Source organism: Echiichthys vipera, assembly GCF_963691815.1.
Source record: "Echiichthys vipera genome assembly, chromosome: 20".
Taxonomy (NCBI): Eukaryota; Metazoa; Chordata; class Actinopteri; order Perciformes; family Trachinidae; genus Echiichthys; species Echiichthys vipera.
Window position 1 is genome coordinate 22,252,186 of NC_139845.1, and position 23,505 is coordinate 22,275,690.

Here is a 23,505-nt window from a genome sequence, read left to right on the forward strand (position 1 = left end):
TTTTGAGAAAGTTTCTCATTATGAACATACTTTTTTATCACATTAGCAGAAATAGGCTTCCTTATGTAAAACCATAAAGATCTATATTTTCATCACCATCTGGTTTGTTGGTGTCGGCGCATGCTCAGTGTCGGCCACACAGCTAAGCCAATCCGGGACGCGCAACAGCACACTGATATTTGCATATAGCAGCGTATAAAGAAAGCAGCAGCAGGGCAGCAGAGTGTCATCTGTTTCCAGAAAAACCTAATCATGCCTGATCCAGCAAAGCCTGCGCCCAAGAAAGGCTCCAAGAAGGCCGTGACAAAGACCGCCGGGAAGGGCGGCAAGAAGAGGAGAAAGAGCAGGAAGGAGAGCTACGCCATCTACGTGTACAAGGTGCTGAAGCAGGTCCACCCCGACACCGGCATCTCCTCCAAGGCCATGGGCATCATGAACTCCTTCGTGAGCGACATCTTTGAGCGCATCGCCGGTGAGGCCTCCCGTCTGGCTCACTACAACAAGCGCTCCACCATCACTTCCAGGGAGATCCAGACCGCCGTCCGCCTGCTGCTGCCCGGGGAGCTGGCCAAGCACGCCGTGTCTGAGGGCACCAAGGCCGTGACCAAGTACACCAGCTCCAAGTAAAACTGCTGCTGGACCAACAACACAAAGGCCCTTTTAAGAGCCACACACGTTTCAATGAGAGCAAAGATATCAATCAGTTACAAGTGCTCATAGTTTCAATATATGGTAATTAAACACCTGAAACCTACAGGTCTGACCATGACTGTGTTCAAACTTTGAAACACTGTAACCTACACTCCAAAAAACATTGAGTTAAGAACAGACTAACTGCAGATTTAACACAATATGTGAATCTATGAGCAGCCCAGCATTTAGTGAGGATATTTAAAAAAAAAATGCTTTGCCTTTTTTACCCAACATGTTTACTGAATTGTCCAGAATGCTGTGTTTTAACTAAGCGGTTTGTTACATTATCTCTTCAGTTGAGGTTTTGTGCTAACCCTGTTGTTTGGTTATAGTGACTACATCATTGGGTTAAATTGACACAATTCATCAGTTTATTATTTCTGAGCTAATTTTCCTGTTCTCCTTAATCTAATATGACCATTCATTGATAATTTGAAATACTCTTATTATCTTATCAAATTCCAAACGACTTAATATCAAACAATAGTTTTAATCTGACACAATTATTTTTGGCTGTGATATAATACTTCAATGAGCTGACAAATGATGAGGGGAAACATGTATTGAGTATAAATCAAGAAACAATCACTTAAAAAAACAATTCAACAACATGCCCCTGTTGCTCCTGAGGAGCTGCTCTGCTGCTGTCCACTGCACCGGGTGTGTCGTGTGCCCCCAAATCAAAGGCCTGGAAGATCAACAAACAAAACATTTATTATAACCATATCAACATATCTAAATGTATCTTGTAATGAAATGTGGCATGCCTTTGGTATGTAAGACCCTCTATCTCACAGCCTATCACAATCATGCATTAGCTGACATTGTTGGGTATATACAGAATATAGTAGTTTAACCACAGTGGATCTGAGATTATGGCAGTGGCAAATTCGGGGCAGGATATGAATGCTCAGAGACTAGTTAATGAACTAGTTAGATGAAGGTAAACTGCTTGAATCCAATCAGTTTGTTTCACAAGATGACATTGAACGCATCTAAGCAAAGGCAGAAGCTACTGGATGTGAAAAAAAAACGTACGTTTGGCTTACATTTAGAGACTTACATTTAATGCTCATGTTTTAGAGTACCTAGCTTTCTTTAGTCATTCATTACCATGGCTTAGCTAGCCTTGAAGCTAATGTTACAACACGGATAGCGCTGTTTTAGTATAGCTTCGCCTCAGTGGATTAATATGAAGGCTGGAATTCTTGAATGGACGTCAGAGTTATAGCAACATGAGCAACAATGGTAAGGGAAGTTGCTTCTCTAACACCAATCATAATATTGCTGCATGGATGGCCATAGTGCTAACTAAAAGCATGGACAGAATCTGGCGCTAACCCTGGCAAGGCTTGAGCTACGTCTCTGATACTGCGGTCAAGTAAGCCGCCGTCCTTCTCACTTGACCGCAGCTGACAACTTTGTATGTATTGTACAAAACATGTAATGTTGGATTATTGCAACTACACGTGTGGGTCACAATAACCCAGACGCTGAGGTACTTTGTCTCCATTCATGTTGGCGCCATTACGAACAGCAACAAGCATTGTAGTATCAGAGAGGTTACAATAGTTACAATAATTAAATAATAATTGATATCAATATTGTGATTTGTTAAAATACAGGTTTTGAACTATTACAATTATTTTGACAACTTTTCATCAAGATGATTAAAGGATGATTCCTGCAAAGTTTTGTGGTGATCTGACTCTCAGCCTAGGACTCAGCCTAGGAGTTTGAAAAAATAGGTTTTACATTACATTTGTGAAAAAATACTAGGCGCAAACGTGGCATGGTCTAAATCCCAAGATTCAGTGCCTTTCAGAGAACATGCAGATGTAAGAAATCTATATTTGCAATATACCCACCTCGATGTGGACATGTGTCATTTTTGGTGTGTTGTCTGGGGGCACCAGTCGATACCTCCCCTGAAAGTTTTGTCTCATAACTTGTACGGTTAATGCTCAAGTATGAGTGATATTCAAAACAGCGCCATCTCCTGGATAATTGATGTCCTATTATTCTCAAAGCATCAGATGAGCATCAGAAACTATTCTAAGTTTCTTGTTAATCTGACTTATAATTGCTGAGATATGATGAATTCTGTATACCAGCACCACCTAGTGGTTTGTTGTTGTGAAATCTAGTAGCCGGCCTCAGTAAGACATAGAAAACTAGATTACTAGATTAGTTTTGTGTCCATCTGACACAATTTTAGGAAGATTCTCAGCACTTCCTCTTTTGACTAATCTACAGGAAGTTGTTCCATTATAACTTCGGCATTCTTTTGATAGCTTTTGGTCAGGACCATCCAAACATTACATGTACCAAGTCTCGTCTTGATCGTACGTTCGGCCTAGAGGAGTTTGAAAAAGTGGCTTTTGCATATATCACGATGCTGCAAGAAAGGCGGAAATGGGCGTGGCCTATATCCCGAGATTCAAAAGCCTGAATGTAAACATTTTGAATGTGCGAGGTACGGATGTCGGAGGTAGAGGCAAAAACGCGTTCAACTTGATTATAGCGACACCTGCTGGTGAATATGTGTCCTTCATCTTAGGAGGGCAAGGGCTTAAATTAAATGTTATTTTACTCTATATAATTGACCCAATTCGTCCCTAACAGAGTTGACCGAATTTATGGTTAGTATGATGTTTTTGAGAATAAATCTCTTCAATCATATAAGTTTGAGGTCAGAAGACAATTTGTGTTCTATCAGACTAAAGAAGTTGAATTACAAAAAATAAAAAACAAGTGTTTCCCGTGTTTTTTCAATACCTGAAATGTACCCGCAGTATATATATATATATATATATATATATATATATATATATATATATTTAAGAAAAGTAATGACATTTTTTTCCTCTCACACTCTTCAGTCTCATAAGATTCTCTTATTTGTCTAAATTAGAGGTCCAATAGTGAACGCACTGAAATCAAAAGATAATTTGTTATTTTAAAAAAAATGTTCTGACATTTATTAAAAATGTAATTTCCAGCACATCTAAATACATGCATATTTCTTAACAATGGAAGGACATATGTCACCTCACCAATATATATATATATATATAATTTCTTTCATACCTAGATTTGACAGTTAAAACCTTTTTACAACTACTATACATTTGTAGATTTAATTAAAATAACATCTAACCGCTAACCGTAACCTATTTACAACCTGAAATATAAAGTTGGCCTGGCTAGCTACTGTTTTTTAAATATTATGTCATATTTTGCTGGCCAGTGGAATCGACTGTTACCTATGCGGCTCATGGTTTTAACAAGATAAACATCCTGTATGATGCCTGGGTACACATCTCCGTCATAACTGAGGGCACACCATTGACCAATGCGCCCCTCATATGAGTCTTGAATGTGCTGCAGACTTCTATTGTGTGATGTGTCAGGATGTGATGTGCTGGTAGAGGGGCAAGCTTCTTCCCATTGCTGAAACAGGTGCAGCCATCAGGGCCCAGTATTTCAAACGTGATCTGACAGGATTATCCTGGTCGGATTGGATTAAATCTAGATCTGATCTGAAAACTGGGTATTTCAACACAGATCAGGAGAATCCTGATCCTGAAGATCAGGGTTTCAGCTCTGGTAATCCAATCCTCCCCTGAATCCAGATAAAAGGCTGATTTGGGTATTTCAAAAGTTAAGTCAGATATCTGGATCAACTTGATACCAAAATTTCAGGATCATTTGAATCCCACCTCAGAGGTGGATTTGACTTGGATTGACAAACTCTGAGCGCATACTTCTCCTAGATATTGTTACTCAAGATGTTTGTTACACTTAAGTGTTAGTGTTGTACTTCTAACAAGTAATTTAAGTAATATCAAAAAACGTAAAGCATAGTAAAATTTTTGACCACACTGTAAAACTGCTGTAAATAAAATTACAATTATTTCTCAAATTCTAGTTCACCAAACATTGTAACTTGCATGTACCAAAACAGAGAAAGACAAAGGAATGCAGGGTCCAAACAAAGTTTTATTCCAACAAAAAATAATGTGACCACTAAGGACCATGCTATTTCAAATGTCAAGCTGTTTCTCTAACAGCTTGATTGTTAATTTCTGTCTCTTTTTGCTGAAGCAGCGTCAGCTTAATTTGCCGTTTGGCCAGTTCAGTCTGTTTGACTGCCCTTTCGGTCTCCATTTTGAGGAGCCTCTCATAGGCTTCCTCATCCCCGGCATGCCTCTTCCGTCGCCGTCGCTCTGGCGCTGGCGCTGGCTCTGGCTCTCGCCCCCGTGCCTGATGTGGTAGATAGATAAGTTTATTGGTCACATGCAAAGCTAAAACCAAGGTTTAAAAACAGTGTAGTGAAATGCAAAAAAAAACAAGCTCTCACCAATGTTGGAGAGGAATTAGGATGAAGAAATGTTTCTAATTGTGTCACTGACCAATACCATGAAAGTAATGCCATTACAAATTTAAGCAGTTTCAAGCACTTTATTCAAACTCCAATTACTTGAAAGTCTTAAATGTATCAATACAATTAAAGCATTTTCAAGGATTTCCAGCACTCACCCTGTTGTAGCTGAGTGGTCCATGGCTGTGAGTGGACTCTGAAGGTAGAAGGTGTATGAGTATCTTAATCCACAATCCCAAATTGTGTTTATGTAGCCTACACAAAAACATGATATCATCACCAGCATTAGGCTACTGTAGCATTCTGAACCTTCTGAACAAACCTTGTAGTTAATACTCAAACTGTGTTGCGTTGTGTTTTCTAAGCACTGAGCAGGTCTGTACACAATGCAGCCTGCTTATACTGTAAATCTGCCGTGTTGCAAATGACATGACGCTAATGATAGCCGCTAATGATAGCCCGCTAGCTGCTTAACACACAAGTCAATGGAGCCGCGTTAGCTCCCGTTAGCACGGCCGCGTCTCAATTAGAGATCGCCACGGCCTGCTTTTAATAAGGTGACAATTCAAATAGTTGGCTTGCATGATGTGTTGGTTGCCGTTCGTATGGTATTAAAACCGCTACACAATAGACGACGGTTAAATTACACTTTTGACGTGAAAGTCGGCTCTCTGCTACTCCTTTCATGAAGTAGTCCACCATGTTTCAGATCCCGGAGGCGGAGACTTGAGATTGGGAAATCCGTATCCGGCCAGGTAGGGATCAAGGTGATCCACCCTGCCTGTGTTTTGAAATACTCAGATAAAGTCAGCAGGATCACCGTGATCCATGACTGAGAAAAGGAGGATTTCATTATCCGGATTATTCTGATCCAGATTACAAATTTTGAAATACTGGGCCCAGGTGCTAAGCAAAAGCAGTCGCTATAGTCCTGACACCTTTTAGCTGTTGTCTTTGGTGGCATCTTCAAAACATGCAGACATTTGTTTTAATTCAAAATCTAAAATGGAATTACAACGGTCATTGTTTTGTTCCATAATAATAGAGTTTAAATGTAATTTCCACCACTCTCTTGTCTTTTCCACTACAGAGGGGATTGGGGTTGAAATGACATTTCTACAGTATTTCATGAAAAACTTCAAAGTAGCTTTACATATTAGCTTTGATTTGATTGCTAGCATAATATGCACACAAAATCCATGTATTTCTCTAAAAACGTATATCCTCTTACAAACTTTCACAGAGTTACAGCGTGTTTGTAAATGATAAACAATAAGTATATATCCTGGTTAAGCAACATTTACCTTGATTTCTCTTTAAACACTCAAGGTGAAAATGCACATGTTATATTTGAGGTGAACGCCACTGTCGCTTTTCACTTCCTGAAAAACAACCAATCATATCTGTGTCTAATGCTTTTAGAAGGTAAAATACATTGGTGTGTTGGAAATGACTATGTGACAGCTAGATATGATCCAAAACGTAATGCTGGCAACTGCCAGACAATAAATACTAAAATACTTTTTTATTATATGAGTATTAGTCTATTTAAGTACATTTAAAGTTTTCAGATATGTCATGTTTTTAAACTTTATTCTCATTGTTGAAGTTGGTAAATCTTGGTGAGGGACAAGGGCAAAATAGTGATATTAGTCTTTAAGGATGTTAAAAAGTAATTAATAATGCAATAATAATGGACCAATGGTGTAAATATTTAAGATGGTGTTATTCTTAATTTTACAATTTAGGACATGAAAGTGGGTGTAGAATTGCATATACACTATATGTACTACTACAATTTATCTTAGTGCATTTGGAAAATATTACAACTGATTGTGTTGTTGTACTGATTAAATGTTCTAGCAGCCAAACAATATCAAATAAAACACATGGCAGGTATTTTAATGAATGACCATGATTGAGCTCAATAGATGTCTTGTTTTTTTCTCCCCCCTTTCACTCTGATGAGTCTTTTATTAGTGGTATGACAGTCAGTGGTCGAAGTTTTGTTCATCAAATAACATAAGTAAACATTTAACAGTTAAAGTAGGAGCTGTGTCTTTAGTGGTCGTGTGTGGCTCTTAAAAGAGCCGTTGTTGTTGTTGTTGTGTCCCTTGAAGGTTCCGGGTGTTTACTTCTTGGCGGCCTTCTCGGTCTTCTTGGGCAGCAGCACAGCCTGGATGTTGGGCAGCACGCCGCCCTGAGCGATGGTCACTCCGCCCAGCAGCTTGTTGAGCTCCTCGTCGTTGCGGACAGCCAGCTGCAGGTGACGGGGGATGATGCGGGTCTTCTTGTTGTCGCGGGCAGCGTTTCCAGCCAGCTCCAGGATCTCAGCGGTCAGGTACTCCAGCACAGCCGCCAGGTAGACGGGGGCGCCGGCACCCACACGCTGGGCGTAGTTTCCCTTCCTCAGGAGCCTGTGAACACGGCCGACTGGGAACTGGAGCCCGGCACGGGAGGAGCGGGTCTTTGCCTTCGCTCTGGCCTTTCCGCCGGTTTTGCCTCTTCCACTCATCGTTAGCTGCGTCTTCTAGAGTCGATACTAGAAAATGTGACAACGACAGCTCAAACACTCCTTTATATGTCCGCAGAGCGCGGGACACTTGGTGCCAGACCAACCAGAAAAGAGGCTTCCCGCAGAGCAGCAGGGGGCGACGCGCGCTCGATTTTGGCGGACACTTTGAAAGGCTTGTCCGCCAATAAGAGCGGAGATTCGGGCGGGGGGTCGCCCCTCTAGGCGGTGCTGAGCTCCAGGAGGAGCCCCTCACCAATCAGGAGCCGCAGGTCTGAAGCTGCGTCACCACTTTCACAGCCGGTCCCACAGTTTAAGAGCCGCGTGTCTCCTCGTGTTTTCCAGGTTTCTCTTGTGAGTCCAGACCCCCAGAGAAAGAAAGAGTCATGGCCAGAACCAAGCAGACCGCCCGTAAATCCACCGGAGGAAAAGCTCCTAGGAAGCAGCTGGCCACCAAGGCTGCCCGTAAGAGCGCCCCGGCCACCGGCGGAGTGAAGAAGCCTCACCGTTACAGGCCCGGTACCGTGGCTCTGAGAGAGATCCGTCGCTACCAGAAATCCACGGAGCTGCTGATCCGCAAGCTGCCCTTCCAGCGCCTGGTGAGAGAAATCGCTCAGGACTTCAAGACCGACCTGCGCTTCCAGAGCTCCGCTGTCATGGCTCTGCAGGAGTCCAGCGAGGCTTACCTGGTCGGCCTGTTCGAGGACACCAACCTGTGCGCCATCCACGCCAAGAGGGTCACCATCATGCCCAAGGACATCCAGCTGGCCCGTCGCATCCGCGGAGAGAGGGCTTAAAGTGTCCGCTGCTACACAAACTCCAACGGCTCTTTTAAGAGCCACCTCAGTCCTCACTGAAGGCTTCATTCCTCTGCTGCCAACACATGTCTCTGCATCACTGACAGCTGCTCAGGAACGGACCAGCAGTCCAATGGGCCTCTACAGCCCGTTTAATATACGACAGGGTGTTTATTTATTTACAATATGTAACATTCCTTAAGTAAAGACAACACTGAATCTAACAAACTATAAAAAAGAGAAAAGATAAAAGTTAATTTCAATAGTCATTCACATGTGAAAGTGAGTAGGAATAACTATATTTAATCCTACCCCTAAACAATAATCTCTTACAATAATGCTCTCAGATTAAGTTTTGACATACTTCAAACATCAAATCCAAATGTACATATTTGCCATTTACATATATGTACCATACACACACCTGATCAAAGCCCTTCTTCATCCCTGTATTTAGTGAGCATCCATATCTTTATCCTGTCTTTAAATGGATAATGTGTGTACACTGCTGAAGTTGAACATGCAAACTGTTCCACAATTTCACACCATAAACTGAGATTCAACATTTTTTTTCACAGTGTCTGTATAGTTGATTTTTTTAGATTTCATTTCCCCTGAAGTTATAGTACCCCTCTCCATCATAGAACATTTTTAATATTATCTGGTAGAAGATTATATCTGATGATTTAAACAAAAACAAATACATCTATACTGTGTGTATATATATATAAACTGCTCTTGAACGCACCACTCAGTGAATGCAAAGGTTCTTTTAAGAGCCAACACAGATTCCACTGGAGTGTGTCTTCCTACCAAACTACACTGTTAACATGTTATTCATAAGATCCACTAATATGAAATATCCACATATCCACATCTTCTTAGTGCTGTATTAGAACTACACAACAACCAGTGAAGAAGTCAAGCTGGTAACAAGGTAAAATCAACAGACAAACACACTGACTCTCTAACTGATCAAGTGTCTGAAGCTCACATCATGACTTTTCAAAGCACAGTGGTCCTAAGGGCTGGGGAGAGGGCTTTAACATGGAAGTGGATGAGACAATATAATGCAGGCTCTGTGGGTCCAGAGGAGAGTGGATGACAGAGGAGATCATAGTTCCTGTATTCTGCCATATTTTATATTCAAATGTTATATTTGGATTTTATATGAAAATGTGACAGATGTGTTTTTATAAAGTAAATAAATATAAATACTGTAATAACACAATTAAATATGTCAGTTGATTTTAACATGCATTGTGTTTAATATTTACATGTTTTATACAACAGAAAAACTAAAGCGTTTAAACTCATCCATCAAATCAAAGAGCACTGTTTGTGTCTTTCCTTCCTTACTCTCCACCAGAGAGCAGCTCTCCACACAAACTGCAGCTGCTACATTACAATCATATGTGTGGGATGGACTACAATAAAGCTTTATTCATGTTCACAGGAGATATGCACTTGTTGCAGCAGCACAAAGACACAAACAGTTCACATGAATAAAGACAGTGAAGGAAAAACACAACAAGAGAAGCTCACAATAGAAGAAGTCCGAGAAAAAGATTCCAATGTAAAGTGACACTGGAGTGATTATTCAAAAAGCACAAACATTTCAACATAATGTAATAAGAGATAAAAATGTACTAATATAAGAAACGTTCAAAACAGGATTATAACACAGAATATCAAAAATACAGTATAGTATGGGCATAATGTAATAAAGTGTAGCCACAGTTTGTAATAATAATTACAGATACATGAATATGTTTGAAATAGTCATGTGTTTAGTATCATATATGAAACAATCAACAGTGACTATACAATAAAACATCAATAACAATAAAACAATAATGTGAACACTCGGACATGTATTAATATCTGTGACATAGGAAGCGTCTGTTCTTCTCTTCAAGACCTAAAGTGATTTCTAAAGTCAAACTCAAAAGGTGTTTTTTTCGGTGTGTTGCTTAAAGTCTAAGTGTCATATCTGCACGTGTCCTCTGGATTATCATCACTCTCATGTCACGGAGCCTTTCTCCTCCTGGATCTACAGGAAGAGTCCTTTGTTAACCACATGTTCTCATCATTTCCATACACGGACTTCATATTACAGCCTGTTGTGATAAATGCTGTTCAAAGGTCAGGAATGTGAGGCTCTGAAGCTTCACTGTGAACCTCACAAACATGAAAGGACACTAAAGAGGCAGGAAGACACGAGGACACCAAGAAAGAAAGAAGAAGCAAAAAGGAAAGAACAAAGGAAAAGAATGGGAGAAGGGCTGCAGACTTTGGCACCGCCCACCGAAGCTCGCGACACATGTCCTCTATCGCGTCCGCAGTTCAGATGTAAATACAGCCGGTCGGACACCAAAGCCTCATTCGGTTCAAACACACTGAGAAGCACGATGTCTGGCAGAGGAAAAGGCGGGAAAGGACTCGGCAAAGGAGGCGCTAAGCGTCACCGGAAAGTTCTCCGTGATAACATCCAGGGCATCACCAAACCCGCCATCCGCCGTCTGGCTCGCCGCGGCGGAGTGAAGCGTATCTCCGGTCTGATCTACGAGGAGACCCGCGGTGTGCTGAAGGTCTTCCTGGAGAACGTGATCCGTGATGCCGTCACCTACACCGAGCACGCCAAGAGGAAGACGGTGACCGCCATGGATGTGGTGTACGCTCTGAAGAGGCAGGGCCGCACCCTGTACGGCTTCGGAGGTTAAAGCGATGACGACCTGACGGAACAAAACCCAACGGCTCTTTTAAGAGCCACACACTTGATCTGAAGACACGCTTCCTCTCCTCAGTCCCATCCAACGAGTGGGTAACGGCTGCGGCCTGCTGCAATACAATCGTCTGCAGCGGGGCTGGACCGCTGCAGACGATCAAGCAGGTCCCGCCTCAAGCAGGTCCCGCCTCCCGCCAGCAGCCCCGCCTCCCGCTAGAAGGTGAAGCCCCGCCTCCCGCCCGACAGCCAAGCCCCGCACCCGCAGCCGCTGCAGCCGTTACACACTCTCTCTCTCTCTGTAGGTAGTCGATTAGAAGATTTCATCAAGGAGAAATTATGTCGGTGAGTGAAATTACGTTGCTACAATAAATGCATTAAATGAAAAACTTTATTCACATCTCTGGACTCGTGAACAACCTCTAATTTTTAATTTGAAACTTCTGACATGCAGTGAAATGTCTTTCGTTGGATGTTTTGCACTAGTTGGAATAATGTTAATTACAATGTATTGGACTGGGGGAGGTGCACCATTTTCTGTATTTGTTTTCTTTCTGGTCCCACTGCGCCTGCACAACAGGGGGCAAGTTTCCTTTAAAGGAAACATTCATGGTGTGTTTTCTTCATATTGCATTGCAATAGCCTGTTTAAAGTGATTATATATGCAACAAACAACTAATCAGTACTGATACTATATGCTAATAGATAAAGGAGTGACAATAACACAGTAAATGCCATGAATTGCTTAGATATAGCTGTGTAGTATTCTTAGGAAAAAAGTGCATATGAGAGAAGGCTCATTACAACTAGAAGAGACATATGACTTTTCTTTTTTAAAGACTTGAGACTTATAATAATGTTAATGCTAATATGCCTTGTGTATCTTGAATCTAATGGTCAATTGTTCTTCTATTTTTGTTCAGCATCCAACCCATTTCGCAGCAAGTGAGGAGCCAGTTTTTCCCTCAGGGGAATCTTATAACTGTCTTTGTTGTCCTTTTAAGACAAGCCAGCATGACAGTATAGTGCACCATATGAAAAAACATTTGGATGCAGCAGTCTGCCATGGAGGTATTGTCACTCTTTATGTGGTCTACAGAAGCAAATACTGTACTTGTGTTAGGCTGTCAATAACTCTAATGTAATAAATATTTTGTTTTGCAGAATACCGAATCTGCAAATGCAGCTTTAAATGCAGAGACGCTCACCATTTTCACTGCCTCACCTGTGACACAACTATTATAAGAAGGAACCATTTCATTTCTCACTTAAAAGTCTGTGCTGTAAGATCTGTTCCCAAGAGCCAAAAAACAGCCACCGTGAGCCCCATAGCAGCCAGTGTCACCGAGAGCCCCGAAGCAGCCAGTGTCACCGAGAGCCCCGAAGCAGCCACTGTCACCGAGAGCCCCGAAGCAGCCACTGTCACCGAGAGCCCCGAAGCAGCCACTGTCACCGAGAGCCCCGAAGCGGCCACTGTCACCGAGAGCCCCGAAGCAGCCACTGTCACCGAGAGCCCCGAAGCAGCCAGTGTCACCGAGAGCCCCGAAGCAGCCACTGTCACCGAGAGCCCCGAAGCAGCCACTGTCACCGAGAGCCCCGAAGCAGCCACTGTCACCGAGAGCCCCGAAACAGCCACTGTCACCGAGAGCCCCGAAGCAGCCACTGTCACCGAGAGCCCCGAAACAGCCACTGTCACCGAGAGCCCCGAAGCAGCCACTGTCACCGAGAGCCCCGAAGCAGCCAGTGTCACTGAGAGCCCCGAAGCAGCCACTGTCACCGAGAGCCCCGAAGCAGCCACTGTCACCGAGAGCCCCGAAGCAGCCACTGTCACCGAGAGCCCCGAAGCAGCCACTGTCACCGAGAGCCCCGAAGCAGCCACTGTCACCGAGAGCCCCGAAGCAGCCACTGTCACCGAGAGCCCCGAAGCAGCCACTGTCACCGAGAGCCCCGAAACAGCCACTGTCACCGAGAGCCCCGAAACAGCCACTGTCACCGAGAGCCCCGAAACAGCCACTGTCACCGAGAGCCCCGAAACAGCCACTGTCACCGAGAGCCCCGAAACAGCCACTGTCACCGAGAGCCCCGAAGCAGCCACTGTCACCGAGAGCCCCGAAACAGCCACTGTCACCGAGAGCCCCGAAACGGCCACTGTCACCGAGAGCCCCGAAGCGGCCACTGTCACCGAGAGCCCCGAAGCGGCCACTGTCACCGAGAGCCCCGAAGCAGCCACTGTCACTGAGAGCCCTGAAGCAGCCCCAGCTCCCACTGCTCAGCAGCAAATGCAAGTGCGTGGACAACATCAGGTCAAGATCAAGTGTGTACACTGTGGTCTTAAACTCAACAGACGCAATTTAAGGGTGCATATTAATAGGAAACACCGTGGCAAAAAAGACATCACAGCTGAACGCCATTTAAGCTGTCAGTGCATTGACCCACTAAATTCTATTTTTGCTGTTAAAAAGACATTCACTGGTCCAAGCAATCCAATTCATGTAATCAAAAAAACATCTGGCACAAACCAACAAGTTAGGTGTGAATTGGATTTGTGCAAGGCCAATGCTGAGTTCGTCATATACATATATACATATATATATTTTTGCTGCTAACATTCACTTCAAACAGCTGTGTAACTTTCTGTCTCTTAGATGCTTTATTTTATTTTGTTGTAGATATGTCTAAATCTTGCCTCCTTTTATATTTTATATTTTACCTTTTACTTTTTATCCATTTATATTTATATTGTATATTTTTTTTGGTGGTTCTGGAGCCTTGCAACGTAATTTCGTTCATGTATATGCAAATGTGCTTGAATGACAATAAAGTTTGTCTAAGTCTAAGAATAAGTCTTCTTACGATTCACATCGCTTCTCTCCACCCAACACCCACAAGCACCCTCTCGCCCCTTCTCACACCTTCTCACACACCCCAGCTGACCAACCCCCCACCCAAACTAAGCCCCCACATGTAGCCACACACACACACACACTCACACCATCTACACACTACACGCACTAAGCTGCGCTTTCGTAGTTTTGTTATTTTGTATATTTATATCTCATTGCACACACCTTCTATTGCACATACTTTAGTGTCATATCTTGTTGTTAGTCTATAAGTTGTTGTTAGTCATTTATTTTGTTGTGTTTTACATTGTTGTGTCTGCTTCTAGTGTTTAGGTCTTTTGTTGTGTTTACATTTTGTTGTGTCCTTTTAAGTGTTAAGTCCTTCGTCTTACTTGTTATTTTTTCGTCATACGTTATTTTATTGTGTGCTTTATTTATCGTGTATTTTTAAGCCGGGAGTCGATGAAAAATGTCATTATGACAATAAAAATTCTTGATTCTTGATACATGATAATTTATGTAGCCTATAAAATAATCCCTCACTTTTCTGCATTTTGCTGTTCTCGGGTTTCCATTAATGACATAAACAATGACAAACCTATTTATTAATAGCGCAAAGACCGTTTTTATGACTAGCGTAGTAGTAGGAGAAAATCCTCCATCCAGGCGCTGTTTCTACCGAGTAGGCAGAGCTTGGCATGTGACGTGTGTGTCATGGGCGGGGGCTGGACCTGCTGGACCTGCTGGACGTCTGCAGCAGCAGGCCGCAGCCGGCTCTGCAGCAGGCCGCAGCCGTTAGTACTTGCATCCAACTCCGTCACCTCTGGTTCTTCACTGAACCCAAAGTCCCAACTGTTTTTATTATAATATTACATAACACATAACATAGTACAGGCAGAGCAGTATGGCATCATGCTGACAAAGATAGAAGTGTGTGTAAAGAGTCAGTTCTCCTTTCAGTAAACAATACACCTTAAATTATAAGGACATTACATAAAAATGCATAAAAACCTAATAAGATACAAAGGCATAGAGAAAAAAAGACAGTAAATAAGGCAAAATCAAATCCATGTAAAGAACTTAAATTAATACGTGGACCATACTGTTATACATCTTTAACAAAGGTCATGTAACGTATCTGTGGTGTAATTACATTTGTTATTAATAATTTGGACTGACTCAAAATAGTTACGTAATTCAACTTTGAAGGGATTAAAGTTTGGTGGAGATTTGGAGGATTTAGCTTCATGGATATGATGCTTCCCTTGAAGAGTAGTAAGATTCAAATCACTGTATTGTTTAGTTTTGGTTTTCATAACAGGAAGAAAGTCCAAACTGAAGGATCCAAATGAAACGGGTCATGACGATCACGGGACTAAAAGCCTGAAGTGGAAACAACACAGATCCATTGTCTCACATTTCTGTTCCAAGTGTTGCTGCGTTAGGAACAAAACAGTTTGTTCTGTTTAGTGAAAGATCCATTTGTCTCATTAATATCTTTTCATTTAATTTAGCTCCGTTCTCCTTAAATACATTTGAACTCTGACCTTGAATTTGATCTGTTCTGATAATTTGTGCACATAATGAAATTAAATGTTATCTTCTATCTCTTTAGTTGGTTTTGTAGATTCTGTGTTTTTTGTTTTCTGTTCTCTTTATTTTGTTCATGCATTTTACATGCTGGGAATAAATTCAAAAATGTTGAATTCTCAAATCGACCATTTTAAAATATTTTTTTTTTTCAATCAAAAATGCTAAGACTCTTCGTTCTGTTGGGATTTCACAACAGTTCAGGTAAACTAGATATAATCTAATTATTACATTTAAAAACATCAAGTGTACAGAAAAGTGTGAAAAAATGTTGAATTTAATATAATTCAATTCATGGCGTGATGTTCAGCGTGGCTCCTAGAACTTGTTGCTTAAAGGAAAGAGGAAGTCAAAGCTTTCGTACTCACTAAAGTACTTTAGTGTCCGTCTGTGTCCGGACACCGACAGAGCTGCTGTCTCATTCCAGGGCCCTGAACCTGTCATTACCGGTGTGTGTGTGTGTGTATATATATAATAATAATAATAATCAGTGTTGTGTTTTCAGAAAACACAAAATCCAAACATCTGACTGCAACATAAACTTCTTTTTTTTTATCTGTCCATGGAGATTTTATTACACTAAAAACACAGGACACTAGTTATATACATAGTTTCAAACATTTAAAAACAAAATACAAGTTACATTTTGGCACACCGGTGTAAAATCAAGGTTCCTACACCTTTTCCACATTCAAATTTAAGCACTTTTCAAGCTTTTCAAGGTGCGTTTGCAGCTCCTCACAGCTGTGTTGAACTACATGTTTGTGTCCAGAACATACTTTATATTCAGTTTACTTAATAATGCACTTGATCATCACATTCAATTAGATGTAATTGTGCTTTAAACAACCACAATTATGTTTCAGGACAACTCTCTACAAAAGGAATTAAGTCTCAAATGAAAGTAATTTTTCATGCAAATGTCAGAAAATGTGGTTTCCAGTCTCATTTTTTGTTTTTACTTAATAGTAAATATGCCATCCCATGTGACCTAAATTTCAAGCACTTTAGAACAGATGTCTTTGTTGTCTTTGTGGCAGAGCAACCACATAGGAGATGCAACTCGGCTTGGTGTGTGGTGTAAAAGAAATAATAAATAAAATAAAAAATGTAAAAACAAGAACACCAACTACAGACAATTTATAAACGGCCAATATAACTTATTGTTAAAGTGCAAAAAGTGTCCATTAGACATATTGTTCCTTGACGGATCATACAGAGGCTCTGATGGACTTTGATTTGGCCTCCATTAATACGACAGAATGACTCATAATCACCTTTATTATCAACAGGAATCATTTAAAGTATTTTATATATTCTCTTGTACTGACAGATTAGATAATTGTCATAAAATGCATCAACATTGCAGATGATCATAGGAATCAAACACTTTAAACTTAACTGCTGTGCTTTTTGATTTGTCCGTCTGTGTTCAACTTTTAACCATTTCTAAAGAAGAGCGCCTTCATTTAGGTCTACTACCGTGTTTTTACCAAACACAAAGGAAACTTACAGAAGAAGAAAGGGAACAGGGTCAACAACAACAATAGGAAAATCATTCAGCTGTTTTCGGTTTAAACTGCAGCCTTTATTTTGAAACACCGTGCAGTACTTCCGGAGGTCTTGTGGTAAATACAGGAATTCACTGTCCTTCTTTGTGATTGGACGCTCATGGATACGCTCACTCTGACCAATCAGAGAGCAGCTCGGTAAATAAAGCAGCGGTTTCGGCTTCACCGTAACATTTCTTCTCTCACTCGAAGAAACGTAAAGATGTCTGGACGCGGGAAAACCGGAGGAAAGGCCAGAGCAAAGGCGAAGACTCGTTCTTCACGTGCCGGGCTCCAGTTCCCAGTCGGCCGTGTTCACAGGCTCCTGAGGAAGGGAAACTACGCCCAGCGTGTGGGTGCCGGCGCCCCCGTCTACCTGGCGGCTGTGCTGGAGTACCTGACCGCTGAGATCCTGGAGCTGGCTGGAAACGCTGCCCGCGACAACAAGAAGACCCGCATCATCCCCCGTCACCTGCAGCTGGCTGTCCGCAACGACGAGGAGCTCAACAAGCTGCTGGGCGGAGTGACCATCGCTCAGGGCGGCGTGCTGCCCAACATCCAGGCTGTGCTGCTGCCCAAGAAGACCGAGAAGGCCGCCAAAAAGTAAAGTGGACACTCGCTCACTGCTGGAAAACTCACACAACGGCTCTTTGAAGAGCCACAAACTACCACTAAAGACAATCCTCCTACTCTTAGCTTTAGTTAAACGTAATGTTATTGAGGGAACACAGGTAGAATTAAAATCTAAAAGTTATACAATTTATTTTTTTAACGAAGAGCGTGTCATCGTGAAAGAGAGGAAAAGCTGCATTTACGCATAAATTCATAAACAAAGAAGGGGATTCATCAGTGAGTAGGAGATTCATCCGATATAGATTCTTCTCTAAATTGTAGCTCCACTATTTCACGTCATACCTTCATTTAATAGGATTTGGTCAGAGGAGAATGGCCAGACTGGTTGGAGCTGAAAGAAAGGCAACAGTAACTCAAACATCCACTGGTTCCAACAGAGGAATGCAGGAGAGCATCTGTAAACAGACAACACGTAGAACCTTGGGGCGGGTTGTCTACAGCAGCAGTCGACCACACTGACACGTTATTAAGCACCAATATAATAAAGTGGCCGGTGAGTGCATTACTGTACTCTCCATTATTTAGAATATTTCCCACTAATTACTTAAAACTTGACTTAGCTCTAACACAAGATCGTATCCTAAATCACCATGGAAATGACACATCATGACAGGTTCATTTATTGATAAAACAATAAACACATCATGTCTACAATCAGGAGTGGTTCCTAGTGATGGGACAAATGAACTGAGGCATTTGAGGCTTGTCTCGAGTAAAAGTGGGCGTGTCAAATGAAGCCGCGCTTCGAGGTCTGTATCGCTTCCGGAAAATGACGTAACCGATGACAAACGAGGCCTCGGTTTGGACAGATCACGTCATTGGTTCGTTCACCGTATCACTTCCCAATAAAACGCTTCAAACCTCGAGGCACGCTGTGGGTGTTGTAGGCGTTTATGGTGAGAAGAGTTGGAGAGAGTAAGTGAGAGTTGGAGAGAGTTGGAGAGAGTTGGCGAGAGTTAGAGAGAGTTAGAGAGAGTTGGAGAGAGTTAGTGAGAGTTAGTGAGAGTTGGAGAGAGTTTGTCAGAATAAGAGTAGCAGTAGCTAGTGATGGGACAAATGAACTGAGGCATTTGAGGCTTGTCTCGAGTAAAAGTGGGCGTGTCAAATGAAGCCGCGCTTCGAGGTCTGTATCGCTTCCGGAAAATGACGTGACCGATGACAAACGAGGCCTCGGTTTGGACAGATCACGTCATTGGTTCGTTCACCGTATCACTTCCCAATAAAACGCTTCAAACCTCGAGGCACGCTGTGGGTGTTGTAGGCGTTTATGGTGAGAAGAGTTGGAGAGAGTAAGTGAGAGTTGGAGAGAGTTGGAGAGAGTTGGCGAGAGTTAGAGAGAGTTAGAGAGAGTTAGTGAGAGTTAGTGAGAGTTGGAGAGAGTTTGTCAGAATAAGAGTAGCAGTAGCAGGAGAGTAGGAGAAGTAGAAGGAGTAGTGTAGATCATTTCCCCCACTGTAGGGCTTTGATGTGAGATATATATTTTTCTTTCCTTTTACACTGGTTTGTGTTTGTTTGTGTGTATGTCAGTTATTATGTTTGTAAATGTCACTCCTGAGTATATATGTGCACCTTCTGTCACTTTCTTCATTCACATACACTCTACTTTGACTCATGTATGTAAAGACGTCACTGGGAAGCCACAGTTTGACAGCAGTGTTGTGTTACTCATTCTTAAAGATAACATGTTTAAGTGAAATATGTACAACTGTTTTGTGTATCATTAATAAAATGAGTTGAAAAAATAAACACTGGTGTTGGGGAATGATTTATTCATGTGATGGCGCATGTATATGTTAAGCGTGATTTTACTACAAAGCACTGTAGGAGCATTAACATTCCTGCCAGTTCCATTTTTGTTTGTTTTGCCACAAATTCCTTTTCACAAAGATGGAGCCAGCAAGAAAGAGGAAGTCCTCACCTGTATGGGAGTATTTTGAGTTGACTGATCATAATAAGGTTTGTATGTGTAATGATATACATAAAATAGTGAATATTGTATACTCGCTATACACTGAACTATCAGTCCTAATATGTATGACTTCCTTAAAGGTGAGGTGCTTGCTGTGTGATAAACAGCTAACATACAGCAACAACACTTCCTCCATGCTTCGCCATTACAGAGCACTGCATGAGCATGCCCAGCCTGCCAACAGGCCGGATACAAGCCAAAGTACCATCAGATATTTTTTTGCATGTTGTCAAAATCTCGTGTTCAGCTCCTACAACACACCAGCATCACTGTTAATTGATAACTGTTACAGGTTCCAGAAAAGCAATGGTGGATGAGGCTGTGGTCAACATGATCATCAAGGACTCCCAGCCGTTCTCCGTTGTGGAGGATGTGGGCTTCAGGGAGCTCATGCACCTAATGGATCCCATCTATATTCTCCCCAGTAGAAAGGTGTGTGAACAGAGCCAATGTGGTCATTTTTATGTTGGTCATCATAACAGCTCTTCTTTTCACCCTCAGGCTCTGAAAGCAATGGTGGATATAACATATCAGGAGGCCAAGGAGAAGGCCAGAGAGCAGGTCCAGAAGGCTGTGGCTGTCAGTCTCACGTCTGACATGTGGACGTCCATCAATATGGACGCCTACCTGGCAGTGACGTGCCATTTCATTGACGATGAAGACCAGCTCTGCACTACTCTGCTTGGGGTGCAACATTTTCCAAAGGCCCATACAGCAGAAAACCTTGCAGCGGGGCATGTACAGCTCATGGAGGAGTGGGGCATCAGAGATAAGGTGAAGTGTCTTGTCACTGATGGCGCATCAAACATGAACGCTTGTGTGAGACAGCTAAATGTGAGGCATGCAATATGCATTGCTCACACAATAAACCTTATTGTTCGCAAGTCCTTCGATGATGTGGAAGGACTAAATGAATTAAGGCAGAAATGTAGGAGGTTGGTGACCCTCTTCCGCACAAGCACTACTGCGAAAGAGCGACTGGTCCAAGTGCAGGAGCAGATGGGAAGGCAGCCCTACAAAATGATAATAGAGGTAGACACTCGTTGGAACAGCACATTCCTTATGTTGCAGCGGCTGTATGAGCTAAGAGAGCCAGTGGGGGCAGCCCTGGCCTCACTGAAAACAGACATTACCCCCCTTACAGCAGCTGAGTATGACTCTGTGAACAACACTCTGAGTGTACTCGCCCCATTCCACCAAGCAACAGTTGAGGTTTCTGCTGAGAAGAGGGTATCCTCCTCAAAAGTGATACCTCTCATGAAGATGTTGCATCATGCAATTACAAACAAGATGCACACAATGAATGCATCCACCATTGCGAGGCAGCTGGGGGATAACCTTGTTCGACGTCTGAGGGACCACATGAGTTCTTTGGAGTCAGCAGGTGGCCTGACAATGCCAACTTTATTGGATCCAAGATTTAAAAAATTAGGATTCGAAAATGCAACCAGGAGACAAGAAGCAGTGAACCGGCTGAAAAATGAGTGTGCAAATGTGATAAGGCATGAAGCCTCATCTGCCCCCCCAGACCAGCTGCAAAACACTCGCGTGGCTCAATCTGGTGGCAATAGTAAGTATCCCCATCTGTATCCTTGATTATGACAGTGGTATTGTGCATGACACCCCACCCCCCTTTTTTGTTATTAGGTGAACTTTGGCGGCTGTTGGATGACGCCATAAACAGCAGCGGGAGCAGCTCAAGTGTGGTGGCAGATGCCGTGATTGAAGTGGATCGTTACTTGGCAGAGATGAATATTTCAAGGGATGAGGATCCACTGGTATATTGGCATGGACATAAAGCCATGTATCCCCACCTTTACAAACTGGCAGTAACCTGGTTATGTTCGCCAGCGTCTTCAGTGCCATGTGAGAGGGTTTTTTCGAAGGCTGGAGAAGTGTTGTCCAAAAAAAGGAACCGCCTGAATCCAAAAACATTGGAAAAACTAGTGTTTTTGAATAAAAATACAAACTCTTGAAATGTTGTCATTGGTATTTTAATTAAGAACAGAGCTCCATGTCTGTGTTGTTGTCCACATACTTACACATGATCATACTATAGAAATATCCATTGTTTATTGTTTCTGCACACATAAGTAAATCATACATTTCAGCTCAAGTCGTGGTACAATGGCATTGACTGTAATTTAATTTGTCCAGCAGATGGCAGTATTCACTGTTTCATTGAGGCCTCGATGAGTGAACCTTTTGGTGAAGCAATGGGCTGGAAAGCCTCAGTGATTCACGGGGCTTCATTTGCCCATCACTAGTGGTTCCAGCAACTTTTGTATTTTTACATTAAACCGTCGATGTTCGCAGTGGTACATGAGTAGCGTCTAACCAAAGATGAGCACGTTCAAGTTAAATGTACCATACACTTTCTGTGTCCATCAAGCTAAGACTTTTATATATCATACTTTTAATACCTCCCTCATGTTTTATAAGATGCTGGAAATTCAATTTCCTTGCAGGAAAGAGAAGCCAAAGTGTCTCATACTTACAGTCAGCATTAGTTTGACTAACTATTGTTTTTATACCAGATTCAGCAAACGGCGGATGTTTACGGTAGTAGATGTGTTCTGTAAGTTAAATATAAGTTTAGTTCTGCACTGATCAACAGTGTGATTCTATGTTATGGGATAATTCAGGTCTGTTGCTCTCAGTTTGTTTGTAAGTGGCTCTTAAAAGAGCCGTTGGAGTTTGTGGAGCAGCGGACACTTTAAGCCCTCTCTCCGCGGATGCGACGGGCCAGCTGGATGTCCTTGGGCATGATGGTGACCCTCTTGGCGTGGATGGCGCACAGGTTGGTGTCCTCGAACAGGCCGACCAGGTAAGCCTCGCTGGACTCCTGCAGAGCCATGACAGCGGAGCTCTGGAAGCGCAGGTCGGTCTTGAAGTCCTGAGCGATTTCTCTCACCAGGCGCTGGAAGGGCAGCTTGCGGATCAGCAGCTCCGTGGATTTCTGGTAGCGACGGATCTCTCTCAGAGCCACGGTACCGGGCCTGTAACGGTGAGGCTTCTTCACTCCGCCGGTGGCCGGGGCGCTCTTACGGGCAGCCTTGGTGGCCAGCTGCTTCCTGGGAGCTTTTCCTCCGGTGGATTTACGGGCGGTCTGCTTGGTTCTGGCCATGGCGGCTTCTCCTCTCTGTGTTCAGCTGAAGAAAGAATGAAGTCTGCCTGAGAACAGCGGCTATATAAAGGAACCGCCGGAGTCACGGCATCCGCTGATTGGTCCAGCTCGGGTGACTCGCGCGCTGTAGCTGATCAGCTATTGGACAACAGGGACTGAACTAAAGCGCGCGCACAGCGGCAAGGAAAACGAGAGAGAGAAAAGTCCTGTTTCCACAGTTCTCACTTATATTTGAACTGTTCACACTTTTCTACTTTGATTTACAGGTCTATGTGTCAGTTATTTTTAGATTAAATTTAATTGACGGAGAGAGAAAATGTAAGGGGAAAAAAACTATTATAATCTTTAACCATATTACTGTGACTAATAAATACAATTTATAGAAATACGAAGGGTTTACAAAAGTTGTCTATATATAAGTTAAATACAAAGAAATGCTATAAATACACTTTATTAGTATTGGATAATATACAAGGGGTTGAATATGTACTGTATAAGAATATTATATTTGTATATATTCAACTACAATGTTGCATTTGAATTGAATTGACGGAGAAAGTAAGAAAACAAAGAAATGTAGTAACTTCTCATTCGTAGTCAGAAACGGGTTCTTTCATTGAGTTGATCCACGTTATTGCTAGGCCTCTAATCTACTGTAATCTGGAGGAAAATGTGCTTTGTA

General features: G+C 42.4%; 6 protein-coding genes and 1 long non-coding RNA gene across 7 annotated transcripts; 4 read left to right on the top strand and 3 right to left on the bottom strand.

The window, feature by feature from the left end:
- Positions 1-249: 249 nt before the first annotated feature.
- On the top strand, positions 250-627 carry LOC310962493 (histone H2B-like; the record flags this gene model as incomplete). Its single annotated transcript, XM_083934971.1, has 1 exon — positions 250-627. Exon 1 carries the CDS (start codon positions 253-255, stop codon positions 625-627), a length of 375 nt encoding a protein of 124 aa, XP_083791097.1. The 5' UTR covers positions 250-252.
- A 4,162-nt stretch (positions 628-4,789) lies between these two features.
- Positions 4,790-5,793, bottom strand: LOC310962495. Its single transcript, XR_014593664.1, has 3 exons — positions 5,725-5,793; positions 5,236-5,273; positions 4,790-4,959 (listed from the first exon to the last, which is right to left on the bottom strand). It is a non-coding gene; the product is annotated as an uncharacterized lncRNA (long non-coding RNA).
- Positions 5,794-7,208: 1,415 nt separating this feature from the next.
- On the bottom strand, positions 7,209-7,592 carry LOC310962488 (histone H2A; the record flags this gene model as incomplete). Its single annotated transcript, XM_083934966.1, has 1 exon — positions 7,209-7,592. One exon carries the CDS (start codon positions 7,590-7,592, stop codon positions 7,209-7,211), a length of 384 nt encoding a protein of 127 aa, XP_083791092.1.
- A 383-nt stretch (positions 7,593-7,975) lies between these two features.
- LOC310962485 (histone H3.2) lies at positions 7,976-8,386 on the top strand (the record flags this gene model as incomplete). Its single annotated transcript, XM_083934963.1, has 1 exon — positions 7,976-8,386. The coding sequence occupies one exon, from the start codon at positions 7,976-7,978 to the stop codon at positions 8,384-8,386; it is 411 nt and encodes a 136-aa protein (XP_083791089.1).
- A 2,411-nt stretch (positions 8,387-10,797) lies between these two features.
- Positions 10,798-11,109, top strand: LOC310962492 (histone H4; the record flags this gene model as incomplete). Its single annotated transcript, XM_083934970.1, has 1 exon — positions 10,798-11,109. The coding sequence occupies one exon, from the start codon at positions 10,798-10,800 to the stop codon at positions 11,107-11,109; it is 312 nt and encodes a 103-aa protein (XP_083791096.1).
- Positions 11,110-17,317: 6,208 nt separating this feature from the next.
- Positions 17,318-17,701, top strand: LOC310962486 (histone H2A; the record flags this gene model as incomplete). The annotated part of the gene is made up of 1 exon (XM_083934964.1): positions 17,318-17,701. The coding sequence occupies one exon, from the start codon at positions 17,318-17,320 to the stop codon at positions 17,699-17,701; it is 384 nt and encodes a 127-aa protein (XP_083791090.1).
- Positions 17,702-22,358: 4,657 nt separating this feature from the next.
- On the bottom strand, positions 22,359-22,823 carry LOC310962482 (histone H3.2; the record flags this gene model as incomplete). Its single annotated transcript, XM_083934960.1, has 1 exon — positions 22,359-22,823. One exon carries the CDS (start codon positions 22,821-22,823, stop codon positions 22,413-22,415), a length of 411 nt encoding a protein of 136 aa, XP_083791086.1. The 3' UTR covers positions 22,359-22,412.
- Between the last annotated feature and the right edge of the window lie 682 nt (positions 22,824-23,505).